We start from the raw sequence: 19670 nt of genomic DNA, 5'->3' as shown, positions 1-19670 counted from the left end.
GTCATTGTTTCACTCTTTGGAGTAAAACTTGGCTTTCCCTATTCTCCCTGAACAGAGTGGATTTTCAAGTTAGAAGCTTCCCTTATATCCTGCTTATTAATTTAAAAGAAAATTATCTGTAAAGATAAAATGATGCATATAGCTGTTTGAGACTGGAACTGCACTCTGAATTGAAAACTGAAAACAAAGTTGCGTTGTTTTGCTGTTATAAGGGGAGAAACCCTCTACCTCTTTTGAGTTATTGACATTTCCTATAAATTCCTCAGGTAGTGTAGTTTGTCTTAATATTTTTAACATCCTACTAATATTTGGATTCTACCTAGTATCAAGATAGACCTCATAAGCCACTGTCAGTGAAATATAGCCTCCAATCCAAGAAACCCCAGCAAAAAACCCCAACCAACCCCACCTGCAAAACACCATCAAGAGAAGCCACAGAAAAACTTGCTTATGGAAACTCCCTTGTTTAAATGTCTGGAAAGTACTTCACAGGTGAAGTTTACCTTCTCCTCATTCTGACTTGCAGACATGATAGCCTGTATATTATGTCAGTCAGCATGTGTTTTGACTTTGACCCACCTTGATACTTTTAGACTTTGGCCAAGATAATGCCAGGATCTATGTACATACAATTCAAGCATACACACAAAGAATTAAAAAAAAAAAAAAGCAATCCCAAAGCCATGTAAATGTCACAATGACAGAATAGTCTAACAGGGAAGACTTGAAAGGAATCTGAACCAGCTGCTCTCAGCTTACATTGTCACACTCTAGCGTGTCAGTTCATGATTTGAGACGATTAAAAGGACCAAGTATTTTACAAAGCTTTTTGTCTGTATCTGGCAGCATTTAAATGCTTTCTAGTTATAGAGACTATAAGGAAATACTCCCTTCCTCTTGGACATTTTAGATTTGCATTGCTCATCAACAGGCAGCACCTTGCCCTCCCCCAGCATGGAAGGAAGAAAGAAGAATTCTATGTATTTACCCTTTTTTGATTAAGTACTTGAAAAGATCTGTGGATGAAGGATGGCTATGTCAGGATATGGATTAACATCAGGTCTGAGCATTACTGTAGATCACTGGGCTTTTATAAGGGAGTTGCCCTTATTTTATCTCTGTCACCTGCCTTTTGCCATCCAAAGAAAGCTTCTTTCTGTATAACCTAGCAACAATGTCACAGCGGCCAGGGAAGGTGCAGGCTGAGCAGGCAGTGTTAAACCCTGTGAAGCTCCCACTGCTAAAGCTTCTTAGCTGGCAACTGAAGTAACCTTTCAGTAGGTCCAGTGTCTGCATGCAGCTCTAGGAGGAAAACACTGTGTGAACACGGGTTTGGCTGGCTTTGAAGCCTTCTGTTGTTATATATACACACACACGTTCCTCACCATTTCATCATCTCTCTGCTCCTTCACACAGTCGAGTTTGTCAATGAAACACCAGCCTGGGAGTAAGGCAGGGGATATCTTGCATCTTCTGCACTACTGTTTCAGAGGGAGCAGGTAAGAGATTTTTTTTATCTGCAAGTCTTGAATTCAAGTCACATGGCTGTTCTATGATTCTCAGCTTTTTTCCCTGTGTAGGACGAATGACCAAAAAATAAGAGTATGAAAGCAGGGAACAAAATCACATCCCCCTAAACAGAACTAAATTATCTGAGTGGATTTTAAAAACCTCGGGTAATTAATATTTCTACAATGAAAATAAAGACTTACATTCTATGTTTGGCAAAACTGTTATCTAGAGTTTATCTAAAACTGCCACAGAATTTGCAATAGTAATTATGTAAAATAGTTATGACCTCAAGTAGTTAAAAAGCTTGGTCATACAATTCTATGGAACACTGTATTAAGATTTATACGCAGATGAATTTGGTTACTTTCCATAAACATTTATTAATGTAAATAATATTTTAAAGGCAATTCATCAAGGATGTCTAAATGTTTTGGGTTTGTGTTTGGTTTCTCTTTTTTAAATTAAATCCCCCAAATTTTCTTGCAAAGCATCTGCATTTCTTGAACACTGTAGCCACTGGATCTTTTTAAACCTTATGATTGTAGAGCAACTGATTATCAATTTTCTGTCCCTGATTTGAGGACATGAGTGACTTTTTAAACTCAGTCATTTAGTTAAATTACAATCCAAATTCCCAGTTCTCACAGCTCTACTCTCAAAATCTAGTTTTTATTTTTGGCTGTTAAAATAGTTGCCTATGGTGCTGAATCTCAGGAACAAAATATTCCATCAGTAATCTCCTCAACAGCTGAGCACAGTAACACTGATACAGTCTCCTTGCTGCTATTAAAGATTTCTGGTTTATTTAATCTGCATGAATCATATAAACCTCCAGTTAAACATGCTTGTGTAACTGTTTGTAAGAACTCTAAGTAAATTGCATGCATTTGTGCATTCTTTTGGGAGTAGCCCTTGTTGCTGGGACCTGCTGCTTATTGACCTAATTTTTATTCAGAGATTCATAGATTGCATTGGGTGGGGATGGACCCTCAAATCCATACACATGCTCTTTTACTGAATCAGTCATCACATCAGAGTGCCTATTGCAAACTTTGTACTTAAAAACACATACAAAGAAGCAGACAAACTGTTGTATTTAATTCCATTCTTGCTTCTGTTTACTGTATCTATAGCCTATACATAGACCATATGAAGATAAGTATATGTGCTCACTTCTATATAGGTTATAAAACACATTTTCTCATTATAGTCATCTGCATGGTATGATAGGGGACAAAGACGTCTGGAACCTCATTGCTCTCTACAACTCCCTGAAAGGAGATTGTAGTGAGGTGGGGGCTGGTCTCTTCTCCCTAGTATCAGGCAATAGAATGAGAGGAAATGACCTGGAATTGTGCCAGGTGAGGTTTAGGTTGCAGATTAGGAGAAAAATATTTCTTTCCTGCAAAAGTGGTCAGGCATTGGAACAGGTTGCGCAGGGAGGTGATGGAGTCACCATCTCTTGAGGTGTTCAAGAAATGTGTGGACATGGCACTTTGGGACATGGTTTAATGGCCATGGTGGTCTTAGGTTGATGGTTGGACTTGATCTTGGAGGTATTTTCAAACCAAAACAATTCTATGGTTCTATGATTCTAAAATTAGCCTGATAAATGATGTAGCTGGTAGCAGTACACAGGACATGTAATGAAACAAATCAGGAAGTGTAATGGTTTAATAGGAACAAAACAGATTGAACCAAACCAGTTGGTTAACCTATTTTCCCAACACAGAAGTGAGGGAACAGTAACACACAAAAACTTGGGATTGAGAAAAAAAAAAAAGTGAGATATGAGTAGAATTTACTGAGCATAATCATTGGCTAAGGTAATTATGTATTTTGTACTGTTTGCAGAAAAAGCACAGCACAAAGCAGCAGCAAGCAGAAGCAAGCAAACCAAAAGCCCAAGCCAAAAAACTACTCCCCCATCCCTCCTGGTCCTGCTGCCATCCCAGTGGAAAAGCCAACACCGAAAAAATAAACCCGGGACCCAGAAGCAGAAACCGGAACAGGAAGCCTCCCATGTTACGCTCTGAACTTCAAGCCCCCTAATACTTTGCTCCAGCTAGCACCTTCATTTTTTGAAGCTGGCATGACTGCAGCATGGCAGACAGGAATCAAGAAGAAAAAGTCATAGAGCACTGCTAACACTGCACAAGATCCACTTCAATTCATCAGCCCAGACACTGCAAATATTTTACAAACTGTCAGACTACTATGGCTCCTATGTATGCTGTTACGCTAAATGATTAACCATCAGTCTTCGTTAGAATGCCACAACGCTGCTAATGTCCACACAGGATCCCTCAACTTAATTTTGGGTTTCCTCCTGTCAACTAGATTTACCTCTTTACATCCAACTCTTGTATGTAAATCCCTATTAATTCAGTCTTCGGATAAATGCTAACACTTAGAAAGCCAAGCCTCACAATAAATATACAGGACATCACAAGTTTGTTGTAATTTATTTGTGAGTTATTCTCAAGCAATGTTACAAAACACTTTAATGTCTCAATAAGAAAATAAAATTTAAATAAAAATACATTCAACAATACGTCATCATAATACAAATTAAAACTAATGATAATTTACACTCCTAAGAGAACTAATTGCTGGATAACATCATCTTTCTAGACTAACCAAAATGAAGGCAACTTTGATTATTCATCATCCTACTCGTACCTAATTAAATTCTAGAACATCTACTGCATTTTAAAACATTATAAAATGAAAAATCAAATCTTAATGGTCACAAATATTCAATGGCTTTTTGTTTTTTTCTTTCCTAGACATTCCAGTACCAAAGCAGAAAAAAGTGCATATCAAAAAAAAAAGAAAAAACAATTGCAAGAGTATACAATTAATTTTTCATAAATTTGACTTTATGTTTGACTAAACAACAGAAAATGGCTCCAAGGAACAGTCGCTGTGCCACAAGGTTAATCCATTTACAGCAAGACCTAACTCTGACACTCAATCACACTGAGCTTTGTTTAATGGCAGCTTTTTATTAATGGCAACTATGCAGATCCACTTTACCTTGGCAAAACACCTTTCTTGGCATTCCTATATTCCCTCCTCCCCTTCCCTTGCCAACTGTTGGCAAATAAACCCCCTTTAGAATATATTGAGTGTGTAAAAAATAAAAGCCAAAGCAGCTGAGGTGATAAAATGATTGTGACCTTGCAGTCACCGAAACCTGGATATTCTGCAACAGTTTGGTACTAAACTATTTACTCATTTCCAAAAAGATTTCAATCTTGTCTTGCCAACTTTCTTCTATTACAGAAGCCTCCCTACAAAAGTGTAATAAATGTTAAGTAATTTAAACAGCTTACCATTTCAAGCATTGTGGGTTTCTATTCTATTTGTAAGCTACATTCCTAATTAATTTGGCCAAATGATGATTGTAAAAATACCCCAAACCATCCAATAAAGCAATAGAAGGCCTCAGAGCAAATGCTCAAAAAATAAAAGTACCACATGTTGTTTATTAAAAATAATATTCCAAGTATCTAATACTGATGAAGCAAAGTTGCCACAGTAATACCTTTGCTTCTTCCTGGTTACATACATATATGTTCTTTCAGCACAACCTAGCTTCTCAGATGAAGTGAGCAAAAATTAATCTTAAAGTCAAGAATGCCAGTTTAAAATTGTGTTAAGTGGCATGTACGCATCCATATAACTAAAGATATAAAAATATTCACTGAAGCATTGCTTATAAGACAAAACAAACGATCATTCAACTGATCATAACAAGCAGATACTACAAAGTATCTAAAAATAATCTGGCATAGTCCAGATATCTAAAGTGCTTTGAGTGATTATAATAGAGATTATTTATTAGATTCGTAGTCAAAAGGTGAGCTAGACCTAGTTATTACTTTTTATATAAAAAAGGAAATAAAATCATACATGGGATGATGCAAATTGACCAGTACTTAACCACAACCTGTTCACATTTACATTTTTATACATTTAGGCAAACTTATTTTAAAAGAATGCTGCCACCCTGCATGTCTTTTAAGAAAAACTATGTACCTTAAAAAAATCTTAAAGAAAATAGATAGTGGTTTAAGTTCATTCCAAATATTACTCATCCCAAATGTAAACAGAGGTACAACACAAGTTCCCTGATTTCTTCTTCCTTAGTACTTTAAAAGCATAACTAACACTGGCATCTGTTGCCCAGATTATTTGCAGCATACTGCATGATTTCGTAAGACTTCAGCTGTAGATAAATCAAGTCCTGACAACACCTAATACAAGGAGAAAAGTCAAATGAATTGAGTGTGAAGCTTCAGATTTTTTCCATATTTTTCCATACCGTAGTATCTTGGGATTTCCATTTCAAGATCCTTATCAGCAGAGCAGGCACTCGTGATGAACTCATGCATGTTTGCAGTGTATGTACTGAGATGTAATCCAACAAACAAACACCATGTGGATTTTCTTCCATTAAAAAGCTTATTTGTTTACAAAGTTCTTTCCAATTAGACAACAATGGCAAAGCAACATTTAGATTTATTCACACCTGTTACTTGAAGAACCTGGAACTTCAAAGTTCTCAGCAAAATGAGAACAAACCTTAAGACCAGACTCCCAAGTAGATACTTTTCCATGAAGTATTAAATAGATTGTCAACATAACTAGCATTTTATGTTCATTCTTAAATACTTTGTAAAAATGCAGTGATTAAAAAAAACCCAACAAAACCCAACACAACTAAAACAAAACAAAAACTCAAAACACTCAAGAACATTTCCAGTTTTTTTGTCAGGCAAGTGTGGCCCAGGTGTTTTTGGTTAGGAAACTTTCCCAACAATTGGATTTTCTCTAGAAAAAAAAAAGAAATACTGTGTGTAAATATTTTTAAGGTTAACATTTGTGTTCTCATCATACAATCTTATTCATTAAGCAAACCTTTACATAATTTCTACTACTACTTGTGAAATATATTTGTGGAAAACCTCATATACTTAAATTAATGTCAATTCTTCCTAAACAACTTAGGTCACATACTAAAACAGGCAAACTAACGCAGGGTTTGAGCAGTCCTTTTTTCTGGTGATCAAACTTTACTGATGAAAAAAGGCGTTAGAAAACAGGTATCAGCCTGGACTGAAAAGAACCGGAAGAACCTGCTCTTGAGCAACATTGTCCTCCAAGAAACAGATTTATAACTTCACCACAAATAGCATTTATCACTGAACATGGCAAATGAACTGCAAACTGTAAACATATTGTGTGAAACTTACTTTTTTGCAGTGTAATTTTTACAGTTTTTTATAGAACATAGTATTTTAATTGTTTCTTAACTTTCTAAAAATAAAGTAGGCAGACAGTTAGGGATGCATTTTGTGTGCACTTCAGATGTTAAGTAGGCAAGGAAACGACAGAATCATAACCTTCTCATGGGAATCTCATGAGGAACACAGGTGAATCCCATACCAGAGGAACTTCTTGTGTCTTCTAACAACTGGTAAAAAGCTGCATTGCTACAAATGACATTACTTTATGTCTCCATGTCTTTTGTGCTCTCTAAATCTAGTTTTAGCTTCATTATCTCTACCTAAAGAAGCCCGTCGTTGTTGTGCAATTTTGTTTAAAACACACATTTATGGATACCAAATTTACACAAGATACTTACTCACTACCATATGTAGCACTAGATGATCTCTTCTTTCGGTATTTTTCATGTGATTCGTTCAGCTTTTCTACTATATCTATTATCTGTTTAAGTGTATGAAAAGTTGCTACAGAATCTTCAATTGTGAAGTTAGAATAATCATCTGGCTCTTTCCGTGGACCTTGATAGACTGCTATGCTTCCGCAAGCCTCTACAAAAATTAACACAATTATCCCAATTAGAATTTCAGTAATTAACAAACCAGATTTAACTGTTGCATAAATGTTGATTCTGAACTTCTGAAATGGAAAGTTACTCTAGGTCATACATTCAACAGGTTAAGACAAAAGCAGGAGGCCGTATCAACTAGATTTATGGTTCTGTGGCTTATTCTATGCTGGTTGTGTTCAGCATATTGAGCACCCAGCTCTCTCCGGTTCACATCAACCACAGAACAATGCTTTCTTGCAACTCACCCAGGTTCAGAGTTCACTCCACAGTCAGCACAATGAGAGCAAAGACAGAAGAGCAACCAGCTATAGTTGCAATCTCTGTTTAAAGCTGTTTCATATATGCAAATTCCATTGTAACAATGTGCATGTCTGATGTCTAGTGTAAAGAAATGACTGAAGAAGGTCTGGTAACAGAGCGTTAAGAAGACTAAGAAATAATCTGTCTCTGCTTATTTTCAGGTGAATTGTTAAGACATCAAGTTGATGTTATGGGCCTAAAGACTTAGAGCTGAATAATATCAGTGTAGTTCTTCTGAATTATTATATGAGTACCTTCCAACTTCTGTAGTTTAGACATGTTGATAGTGAAAAGTGAGTAAATTCTTTCTGTCTCTCTGTCTCCATCAATCTCAATTTGAGTATCAGCAGGAACATCTCTAAAATGTGAAAGAAAAAAAAAAAAAAGGTAGTCAATGTAAGTAATTCTTCAAAGGTTTGAAAGCAAGCAAGAACTGATTCTGTTTCAATATACTTAACTGAACAGATCCAGCCTGTCCCCACAGGGGAGGTGCTCCAGCGTTCTGATCATATTCGTGGCCTTCCTCCAGACCTGCCCCAGCAGCCTAATGTCCTCCTTGTGCTGGGGACACCAGAACTGGACACAGTGCTCCAGGTAGGGTCTCACAAGAACAGAGTAGAGGGGAACAATCACCTCCATCGTCCTGATAGTTGCTCTGCTTTTGATGTAGCCTAGCACACGGTAGCCCTCTGGGCTGCCAGGGCACACTGCAGGCTCATGTTAAGTTTTTCATAACTGACACACCTAAGTCTTTCTCCTCAAGACCACTCTCAAGCCACTCCTCACCTAGCCTGTGTTTGTGCTTGGGATTGGCCTTTTTGAACTTCATGAGGTTGGCATGGACCCACCTCTTAGACTTAGTATAATCCAGTACTTCAAGCCTTTTCAGTAAGGCAGGTTTTTAACAGCCTCACTTACCAAGGTAGACAGGGAAAGCCTTTTAAGTTGTATGGCAAATGTTAGGTTATTTTTCCTACAACACACACATACTTTTCTTTCATCTGAGAAGCAACTTACGCAGTGCAACGGGCACAGCCCACTGTGTTCTCTATTGTAGCCTTGCAGCAAAGCCAGTTCCCATTCAGGAAAGCAGAAGGGTGGTAAAAACTAAGTCTCTTCTGGTTGCATCTTGTCACCCGGCAAAGTGCTTCTATCCACTCGCTAGCTTCTACACAGTTATTTGCTTGGATATAGAGTGGCTTTTCTCCATGTAGTACTTGAAACATCTGTAGAAGGAACACAGCATTGTTCTGCTCAGTAAAAAAGAATCCAGTTCTTGAGCAACTTTGAATATGCCAAAATATATTTAAAAGCACAGGCAATTCAACAAAGCCAAATTAAGCAGAAAGTGAGACAAGGGAAAAAGTCTTCCTTTCTAGCTGCTTTCATTTTATTACACCTTATTAGGAGTGAAAAAAAACAGAACAGCGTCCTGTGTCCTGCCTACACTATTTCCTCATCCAAAAAAGAATCCTTAAAGAATGAGAATATGCATTTTCTGTCCTCTTCATCCACCCATCTTTAAGTGTGACCTCAGAGTTCAAGCTTCATATGCTGAGAGTAACAGGAGATTCCCAGAAATCACTCCTTTAGCCAATATCTGCACTCTTATTGCCTCAGAATTTTGGGTTGAAGTAACAACAGAAATAGTGATGTGTTACAGGTCTACAATGAGGCTCTGAGCATAGACAACTGTCTCAGCTGATGAAGGTGCTGTAAGAAGTTCTCATCAAGAGGAACAGAATCTAAGTTTGGTACCATTATCTTTCTAGTAGAACATAATGTAATGCACATTACTAATGCCTCACATAAAAGTGCTTTGTAATAAGGTCATGATGGTTTTAACCTTCATTACAGAAATTTGGAAAGGGGGCAGAAGTCTTAAAATCAGACAGAAGAGTTGGTGCAGAGATCCATACCTCAAGGTTAAGTTCCATATTCAGAGTACTTGGAAATAGTGGATACAGCTTTTCATTCCTAACACAAACCAGATTTTTTTTCCTGGAGAGTTTAGTAATACGGTTTTAGTAACTCTATAAACTAACTGCAAACTGTCAGTTAAATACATCAAAAATCTTATCTAAACTATCTTTTGACTTACATTTTTCTTGTTGAAAGAGCTCTCATCAAGTTTCTCCACTGCAAGGATGTTTTTGATTGGAATAGTGAAAATGGGTTCTTTATCTGAAAAAAAAAAAAATTATAAACAGATGAGCGAAGCAATTTAAAAAAATCTTGTTTGATAACCTAAGTGCACTGATACTGTGGATTAAGTTCTCAAAATGTGCATTTTTGTTATTAAGAAAATATACACGAATCATAGACAGAAGCATTTGGTAATCAGGGCAAAGGTAATTAAAGCATATAGAAACACAGAATCTTTAAGGCTGGAAAAGACCTCTAAGAACATCAAGTTCAGTGATCAACCTAACACCACCCATGCCCAGTAAACCATGTCTAAAAGTGCCATGTCCACACATTCTTGAACACCTCCAGGGACAGTGACTGCACCAGCAGGAAGTGGACAGTCTGTTCCAGTGCCTGCCCACTCTTGCAGGAAAGAAATTCTTCCCAATATCCAACCTAAATCTCCCCTGGCACAACTTCAGGCCATTTCCTCTCATCCTATCAACAGTTAGATTGACCCCCATCTCTCTCCAACCTCCTTTCAGGGAATTGTAGGGAGCAATGAGGTCTCCCCTCAGTCTCCTCTTCTCCAGACTAAACAGCCCCAGTTCCCTCAGCCACTCCTCATAAGACCTGTTCTCCAGACCCTTCACCAGCTTTGTCACCCTTCTGTGGACCTGTTCCAGCACCTCAGTGTCCTCCTTGTAGTGAGGGGCCCAAAACTGAACCCTGTATTTGAGGTGTGACCTCACCTGTGCTGAGTACTGGGGCATGATCACTGCCCTAGTGCTGCGTAACATATGTACTTCAGGAAAAGAAAAAAAATTATGCATTTTAAAAGGCACAAATCAATGCAAAGGCTTAGAAAATATTGAGAATATAAAAATAATTGCAAAGTAAACATAATTTACCTTGCTGTTTATGATAGGTTAATTCTCTGCTTGTTAGACAGAACCACCGCTTCTTGAAATTCTTTTTACCAATCCGAGTCCTTCCCTGAGCTCTTTTGTACATTTCTCTGTAAAGACAGAATCACATGAAATGCAATCATTAGTCTTCTGAAGAACCTTTAAAACCATTTACTGAGGTAACACATTATCGTTTGTAATCACAGAATGCATCAGTTTGGAAGGGACCCTTGAAGGTTCTTGTCAAATCCCCTACAGTAAGCAGAGACATCTCCCAACTACATCAGGTTGTTCATTGCAGATTAAAAGAAAAATACAAATAGTCCAAAATACATCCTCAAAATGACCTCCCTATATGGTGGTCATGGACAGGGTTCCATAAATAGGAAGAGTTTAAAAAATGTGCAATCCAGAGACTTGTTTGGAGTGGGTTTGCACTTATTCAGATCCAGAACTCCAGATTTTCTCCAATGGAATTAGATGTATCTAGCTACGATATTCTCTCTTTCTACATTAAAGTGTACTTGCTGTATCTGCATCAGAAACGGAGTATGAATGAAATTATGCTGAACACAATGACAAGGGTAGATATGGACTGTATTCAGTACACTAAGTGCACTCAGTGGCAACCATTTTCTTTTTAGCAACAGTCATCAATTTATAATACAGATTAGTCTGCAAACTGCTAAAACTGAGTACAATTGTCTCATTCATTTCTAATTTAGTATTTTAATAAGTGATATAGTTCTTCCTTGTTTTAAAATTGGAAGAATCTTTACTTGCTATGAAACTGCTTCTTAGGGAAATATAATTTTTCCCCATAATTGTTGTTTGGATTAATTAACGAGCTATTTATGATCCACCAAAAAAGGTTCATTTCTTACAAAGGGTGATTTACACCTCAGTTTTTATAGAAGTGTTTTATCATTTACTGTTAAGTACTTTGATTACAGGGTATTTTTTCTCCTACTTTAAAGGCAAAACGTTTAGCTTGCTGGGATTAAACAGCATGTAAAGCAATTTTAAATTAAGTTAGTACATTCTTTTAAAATACACTTTCACAATCCTGAATAAACCATGTGAGAACACACACTGAATTGTAACAGAAATGCAAACAGGCTTTTATAGGTTTTAAGTTGCTCTGAATTATTTTTCTGAAGTATTTAAAAAATGAGTTATGAAAGATTATAGCTGCCTTCTTAAACTAGTTCTGCGAAGTAAGAAATAATCATGACTATAATAATTTCTATAGTATATCAAACATTTAAATAAGCATCTGATGCTGGCATTAATGAAAAACCAGAATTTCAATTCTGTTTCGTACAATATAGATGCAAAATCTATTTACCCTTCTTTTAGATGTACTGGTTCACTCAGACCACTAGGCTCTTTACTTTCAGTAGAGGAAACATCATCTAGAAACTTAAGGAAAAATACACAGAGAATACATACTATTCAGAAACACAGAACAAACAAAAGCTAATTTGAAAATACACATCTACAGTTTTCTCCTGGGACAGAACAATTACTTTATGAAACAGATGAAAAGAAAGTATGTCGCAGGAACTTGGAACAATGTATACCCGTAAGCCACATAAGACTTCTTTAATTAGTTCCTTAAACAGCAGATCTAATATAATCTGTTGTGTGGTTTTGTTTTGTTACGCCCCAGCCCCCAAACCAAACTAAACTAAACTAGTCTACTACGTATAATTCTTGTGTATTTGTTTTTTTTCTCTCTAGCAGAAAATTGAACAATAAGAACCTCTTAAGGCTGACCATATATTATGACTGATCATATACATCAACCATTAAAAAATAATAATCTAATTGAAAGATACCTTTTTAACAGATTCAGTAAATTTTTCCTCTTGAAATGTTTTGAAGAACTCACACATAAATGTCTCCTTGAAACTTGACTGAAAGAAGAAGTATATCAACATAAATATACTTTCAAACAATGTTGTCTATGAAATAAGAACGAATTTTAGTATCCTTACAAGTTTGCTTTTGGTCAAACTTCCCCAACTCCCCAAAGTCTGGATGGCTTTTGATATAAGAGTTAATGTTCTAGAAGTCTGTGCATCCTAAAATAAAGAAAAAACATTCAGAAATTATATTTTGTCACAATTCTAGATAAAATTTTGAATTTGAAATTAAAATATCAACAAAGTTATTAGATTACATGATGTAGTAAGTCTGACAAATCTTTAATTCCTTTTCTTCACACAAAGAAATTAATATACAGTATTGTCTTCTATTAGCACCCGTTCTTTGAGAACCTGGAAAAAAATACTTTAACCTACAAAACATATTCAACTCCTCAAGTCCTGTAATTGTTACTACACATGTAGTAATTCTGAACTATTCAAAACTTAACATTAAATAAACTGAACTACTGCTGGACAAATGATAGGAATTTTCATAATACAAAGTGAACTTAAAGCTTTTGTCTTTCAGGCTTTTTTCTAACTTGCTTGCTACCTCAGTGCTTGTATTTTAGTACAGGATTATATTGCTGAAAGGGGACTTGATGTTTAACCCTCAAGTTTAAAAATCTTGTAATCTTCATAATGACAAAGGAATGAATTTGACTACACAGATTTTTCTTTTCTTGAAAGCACAACACATTTAAGTAAATAAAATAAGCTAAAAAAAACCCCACACCTCTGGAGCAGAAGATACCTATTCTGCGGTTTACATGAAAAGAATGTAGTATTTTATTTTTTTTATCACTATATTCCTGTCTCTGAGATTTTCTTTTTAATGCATATCTACTTGACTTTTTTAAAACTGACAATGGAAGATTCAGCCACCCACTGCAGCTGCTGAAGTCCAGAATAAATAAGCAGATCAATTATTGGATAATCTTACAACTCCTGCTTAAGACACAAATGTACGTAATTTTTTAAAAGTAAAAGTGACATCTGGATATTTAACATTCAGAGTAGAAGGAGCCAATACAGCCTAGGCATATACCTTAAAGAACTATGTTGTGTTGCTGTGTTGACAAAAAAGCACATTCCCCAAAAAGGGCAAAGCATCTTTAATATCACTAGGTCTTCCACATCATTTGAGAACACCTCATTGAGAACGGGATGCTTAAAGAACTGTAAATGTCTTGGATTCTTTGGTGAGTTATAAAATTGTAAACTCAATAGAAGTGGAACTTAACCTAGCGATGGTCAGTAAGTTATTTCCCAGTCACAGAACCACTGAAGGTAACATATGCCTTCCCAGAAAAACAGATTAGACAGTTATGAATAAACCAGAACAAAGCTTCACAAAACTTACTGGATGGTGAGGTCGTAAATGAAAAGTATGAGGTGAGACTACGGCTACAGCAAAGAAACGAAGAAACACAAAGCTGCTCACTGCAGAATACTGTACATGTGGGTCATCTGCAGAGAAAAACCATGAAATGTAACATGCACTAAACTTAATAGGAAATAGAGAAGACAGTCAACGTAAGAATCCTTAAGAAGGTAACATCAGAGCAGACATTTATATTTTAAAACAGAATAGGAAAAACAAAAAATCAATGAAGTGCATGAAATGAGAAAGATGATTATGGCAAGAAATGTGCTACTTAAAATGGAGAGTTTATTTCTCTGCAAAGAAGTTCTGATCCCATAAAACTGACTCATCAGCTACATTACTAGGAATGATGAGATTATTGAAAACATTTGCATACACAGTGTTGATTAGTTATGGCTTCATGTATGTTGCACCAAAAGAGAAAACACTGTGGCAGCTGCTGTTAAACACCAGGGATAATCATTGATAAAATCCAATACATCGATGCTGCATAGCAAATGCAGTCAACACTTCTGAGCAACTTCAATCCAGAGCTGCATCATGAATCTAATGGTATTATTTTATTTTGATGTGCTGTAAATGAGGATTTTATTTAATATTTTGGGTATATTTACAAATTTATACTGGAAAATACGGTGGGATCACAAGTTTGGTATGCTGAAAGGACTGTCTTAACCAGAGGAAATTATGGTGTCAGTTCCAGTAACAAACAGGAATCAGATAAGGGTTCCAGATTATGAGAATACTCTTCATTTGTAGCTTATTGTATGGCATTTAATATTTTAATTGACTGAAGTGTAATAATATTTCAAAGCCACATTATTCCTATATTAAAAGCACTCTGAGAGAGTAAAATTGTTCTGATAGTGGTCCCATTACAAGCACATTAAATATTTTACATTTTCCACTTCCTCAAAACTTGGTACTATTAAAGCTAACTTCATGTAAGTTATGTGCCACAATTAACACAGTTGCAGCTCAAGTGGTTAAGATATAAATATCTAATTTATTTAAGTTTACATCTTGCCTCTTTGGAAGCAACAGATCAGCTCTTCAAAATTTCATGTATCTTTCAACTAAATCACTTTCGTATTACTTTTATTACCTCACATTTTTGTTGATGACTTCTCATTTGCTGCTGCCTTGCAGTGTTTCTGACCTGCCACATTTCATACCAAAAAGCCCCACATCAAAATTCTTGCTGATAGATCACAAGACTTTACTATAACTTAAGTATTGACAGAAAAACAAACACCTGACTGTCATGGTAAAGCACTTCAGGGCACAGCTTTGAATAAGGCAAGAATTTCAGTAATTCCCATAAGGTAACTGTAGAAGTTGTATTTTACTCTGAAAACTATTTTCAAAAGTTTTTAGAGAACACTTACTTGGAAATCTTTTGGCAGCCAGATGTCTCAAAGAATAAAAAACATCACACATTAGGGTAGGACAACTTATACTTGACCGCACAATTTCACGGAATACTTTGTCTACATAATAGCGTAGATTTTCCTGCAATTATAAAAAAAAAGGTATTTTTTCAGACCACAAACATATGCATTTCTGTGTTTTTTCCCTGAACACAAACATAACACTACAATTTGTTTCTTAAAAACAAACAAACAAAACAAAAACCACCACAAACAAAAACCCCAACATCCTGACTATTCACTTATGTACTTTGGTCCAGTTCATATTTTGAAAGTCTCATAATATTTATCTGGAATTACCAGTGTTAAAAGACAGGTCGTACATTAAAGTATATAGGCAGTGCTGAGCAATATACAACTATTAAACCCCACTTTTCTAGTCTGACAACATATTACAAGGAAGGAGCACTTCCCATGCATACCTAGGGAATGTTAATTTAGTTTGGTGCAGTAACTACAGCCTTAAATGTCACCCTATAGTAACAGGCAGGTGGCAAACAAAACTTCAATGAAAAGTTTTACAGCAGTCCTAATCTGGCACTTCATCATCTAGATGCTGAGTACAGAAGGAACATAAGGAATCACAACATTAAACAAATGCTCAGAGGATTATACTGCTACTGTTAAGTTACTTATTTTCCATTACACAGATCTGCCTTTACAAATACTTTTCTCTTAGATTTTGAGTAAGTTTAGATTAGAAGAAACAGATTAGGAAACTCACCATATTGATTTCTACATTATCCCCTTCTCTTAATTTGATGGGATCTATTTCACAGGGTTTAGGAGACTCACATATCTGAAACAAACAAAACCATAGGAGTTCAATTTCTCAGACAGAAATCACAGAAATGCACCTACTGAAAACCAGATTCCATCCTAGATTTACGGATAAGACTTTAAACAGGTTCCAACCAGGCACAATAGCATGCAATAATCATTCTAACTTTTGTGTATGCCTTTTATATGGATCAATTACATGAAGCATCTCGTGGGAAAATTCTACAGTGTTTTACAGGCTGGAACTGTTACTGACTGTATATTTTCAAGCATCTAGAACATAATTGATAAAAAGCAGCTCCTCTTACTAAAGTTCACCAAGTACTACTCTTTAACTTCCTCTGGAATTCCCCCACTTGAGCGACTACCACCACACAAGGACCTGCAAGAATTCCTTCTGAAGAGACAGAATACACCAGTGGTCTAAGTGTCCTGAAAAGACGTTCAGTAGGACAGCCTACCTCATCAATAACAGGTTTCAAAGTAACCTTTAGGTAGTGCTTCCCAACTATTTTCATCATTTCATCCACACATCGAGTTGCTAATGAGTTGCCTCTGAAGACTGTGTTTGCTTCTCTGTAAGAAAATTTTTATTTGAACAGGGGAAAAAAAAGCAAGCTTGGTTACAAAACCCGATTAATATTTTATCTTTCTGTTAAAGAATTAAAAATTTTAAAACATTTTTTGCATATATGTCACTCAGGAATTCCAGAACCTACATACACCAGCTACCATTAGCACTCGGAAATAGGAAGAGGAAAAACAAGAATATTATTACAGCTATTGCCCAACCCAGGAACATAAATAAAACCATAAGGAAAAACCTAAGAGATTGTAGAGAGTGCAAGTTAACCTGTGTTGAATATGAGAAAGAACAAGTGGAGAAAATTCCAAAATAATGACTTGCACCTCATAGATATACAATTCTTCCTCCAGCTTTGGTGGAAAAAAAAAAAATCTTAAGAGTAATGATAAATAGCATATGCTACATTACTGATAAATTCAGACACTTTAACCAAAAACATATTTAATTTAGGGTTACACTTTTTATTCATTATAGCCGTTGAAGAAAACTAAGCACCAGCTCTGCAAAGGAAATCTTTCTAATCTGAGAGATTCAGTTTAATTTTTCTTTGTTACAGTCTACTTATAACGGAAAGAGTATGTGATTTTGCGTGAGTCACCTCTTTCCACACTGTTAAATTGTCACACCTTATTTAAATCAGGAGTAAGTCAGCTTTGAAATGAAGGAGGCTGGGGTGACAAAATCCCTTCCACACCTCCATAGGACATGGTTTGGCACCTCAGGAGCCATTACTCAGGTCTACTTCAGTTCTCCCCTAAACAAATTCACAGGCCATGTGCTGCTGCCTAAAAGAACTCCTGTGCTTGCTACTTTCAAGGCATGCAGAAGAGTGCGTACTTACTTCCAGAAAGAGAGCCCCCCTTATTTAAGCCATGTACTAAAGGAAACAGGATAAGACTCTCGGCAATTAAAAATAAATAAATTAAGTACTAGCCTATTTAGCAGTACAGTTTGATCTTTTCAAGTTATGACATTTTAAAATAAAAACTATGCATTTGTGGAGACAACTCTAGACTTCTAGCTTGTTAAATTTAGCTGTATACCAGCTTCAAGAAAATTTTACCACCAGCACACAATCATTATCTCTGACTCCCAGCTTTAATTTGACTTTAATGAATGTTTTTATAAACTAGCATTAAAAGATCAATGTATTTAGTCAGTTTTACATGGAGAAAGAAATTTGACATGCTTACTCTAAGAATACTTTAAACAGGCATGACATCACTAAACATGAAATACATACTGGGTGTCCTTCAGATCTAGTTCTGCCACTGCAGCAACAAATGGAACTAGCTTATGGTGGTGTAGCAACAATCGTACAAGAGGCAGAACGGCATCGTATTTGTCTCGACAAACTTCAATCAGTATGTAAGCAGCAGATGCAGAAATTGGCTGTGAGAAAGCAAAATATGAAATCATGAGGGAAGTAGTTAAATGTTCTTGATGTATTTAGCAAAGTTCATCTCAAATCTAACAAGACTACAGACATGGCTTAATAGAAAGTTTCAACATTTGCTGTACAACATAGCAATTAAAAGCCTCCATTCTGTGGAAATACTTTGAAAACTGGTATTATCTAATCTGTAATTAAATTATCTAATCTAATTAAATTCAGAATCTACTCATCCTTCTCATTTTCCCTAAAAGGTTTAGAGTATGGCTTTGTAGCAAGTCCAAGAAAGAGACAGTAAGCAATTGCTTTACTATAATGTCTTATGTAGTTTTAAGACTTTTACAACTACAATTACAGCACATGAAAAGACAGTTCTCACACTTCTAAAGTGTCTGTAGCCATTTCAGTTGGGAATTCCAATACAAAACCTGATGAAGTTAAGTAAAAAAAGACAGCTGCTGACTGCCACTAGCTATACATACTCTACTCTCCCTGAATTCCCAATGAATTAGATTTTAAAATGGGCTAGCAAAAAATTTTAGGCACAATCTGCCTCCTCTTTACCTTATCCTCTGTCAGCACTTCACTGACACTGAGGTAAAGAAAGGCCATAAATAGGGATAAAAAAACCCTAGTTACTCTAATTTGATTCCTGTCTCACACTTATGCTAATCATCTATCACACTTTCTTCTGTCACCAGGTCCCCATGAGAAACCCAGTCATGGTAATAAAACTACTGGGGAAAACATAACAAGTGGAATTAGAAATCAATTTTGAAGCAGATCATTTCTGCTAAAGGTGATTATCTGCCCCTTCAGTGCCAATAATGGATCAATGTCCCTGGGAAACCACTAAATCCAGGAGGCCAACAGCAGTCAGTGGGAAAACACAAAGTTAATAGAAGTAACCAATGAGATAAAGGTATTTTATCTTTCAGTCACACAGCACATTAACTTCATTCTCTCTGCTCATTCTTCTAAAATAGCATTAAAATGTTGGTAGTTTGCTGAAGTAGTAAATTTTCTACAAGCCGCTCAGCTGCTTGTGACACAAGTAACTCATGAAAAGGGACAAAAAAATTCTCTAGATACGCATAGAATCATAGAATGGTTTGAAGGAACCTTAATGGTCTACGTCATTTCTCTCTGAATCACAGAGCTTCATAATTCACATTGTCTCATACAGGACTGCATAATTCATTTAAAGTTTTCATTTTAAAAGAATTTTTAAATTAAAGCACCTGAACATCTGATGATTTTAGCAGCAAGTTTCTTAGGGAAGCATAGTATTCAGACGGAAGTACACAGTCTTCAGTGTAACAGATATTTAACCTAAGTGATCCCAAATCATCGGTTTTAGAAGACTTGTTCCCATTTTCTCTTGGTTGCAGTAAGTACCTGAAAACAATAGGGCAATTTAAAAATATTAGATTCCCATTTCATCAATTTGACT

General features: G+C 36.0%; 1 protein-coding gene across 1 annotated transcript in view; it reads right to left on the bottom strand.

The window, feature by feature from the left end:
- Positions 1 to 6274: 6274 nt before the first annotated feature.
- RASA2 (RAS p21 protein activator 2) overlaps positions 6275 to 19670 on the bottom strand; it is a 42721-nt gene continuing 29325 nt past the window's right edge. Inside the window, exons 10-24 of the mRNA XM_054385709.1 lie at positions 19459 to 19615; positions 18068 to 18216; positions 16700 to 16814; positions 16183 to 16257; positions 15417 to 15540; positions 14005 to 14111; positions 12711 to 12797; positions 12552 to 12629; positions 12059 to 12132; positions 10714 to 10820; positions 9777 to 9859; positions 8693 to 8901; positions 7930 to 8033; positions 7166 to 7355; positions 6275 to 6351 (exon numbers count right to left, since the gene is read on the bottom strand). Of these exons, the coding sequence (XP_054241684.1) occupies positions 6321 to 6351; positions 7166 to 7355; positions 7930 to 8033; positions 8693 to 8901; positions 9777 to 9859; positions 10714 to 10820; positions 12059 to 12132; positions 12552 to 12629; positions 12711 to 12797; positions 14005 to 14111; positions 15417 to 15540; positions 16183 to 16257; positions 16700 to 16814; positions 18068 to 18216; positions 19459 to 19615 (1690 nt within the window). The 3' untranslated portion in view covers positions 6275 to 6320. The remainder of the gene's footprint in view (positions 6352 to 7165; positions 7356 to 7929; positions 8034 to 8692; positions 8902 to 9776; positions 9860 to 10713; positions 10821 to 12058; positions 12133 to 12551; positions 12630 to 12710; positions 12798 to 14004; positions 14112 to 15416; positions 15541 to 16182; positions 16258 to 16699; positions 16815 to 18067; positions 18217 to 19458; positions 19616 to 19670) is intronic.

This window comes from Indicator indicator, chromosome 13, assembly GCF_027791375.1.
Source record: "Indicator indicator isolate 239-I01 chromosome 13, UM_Iind_1.1, whole genome shotgun sequence".
Classification (NCBI taxonomy): domain Eukaryota; kingdom Metazoa; phylum Chordata; class Aves; order Piciformes; family Indicatoridae; genus Indicator; species Indicator indicator.
The sequence above is the reverse complement of the archived record's forward strand: the minus strand, read 5'-3'. Positions and strand labels throughout refer to the sequence as shown.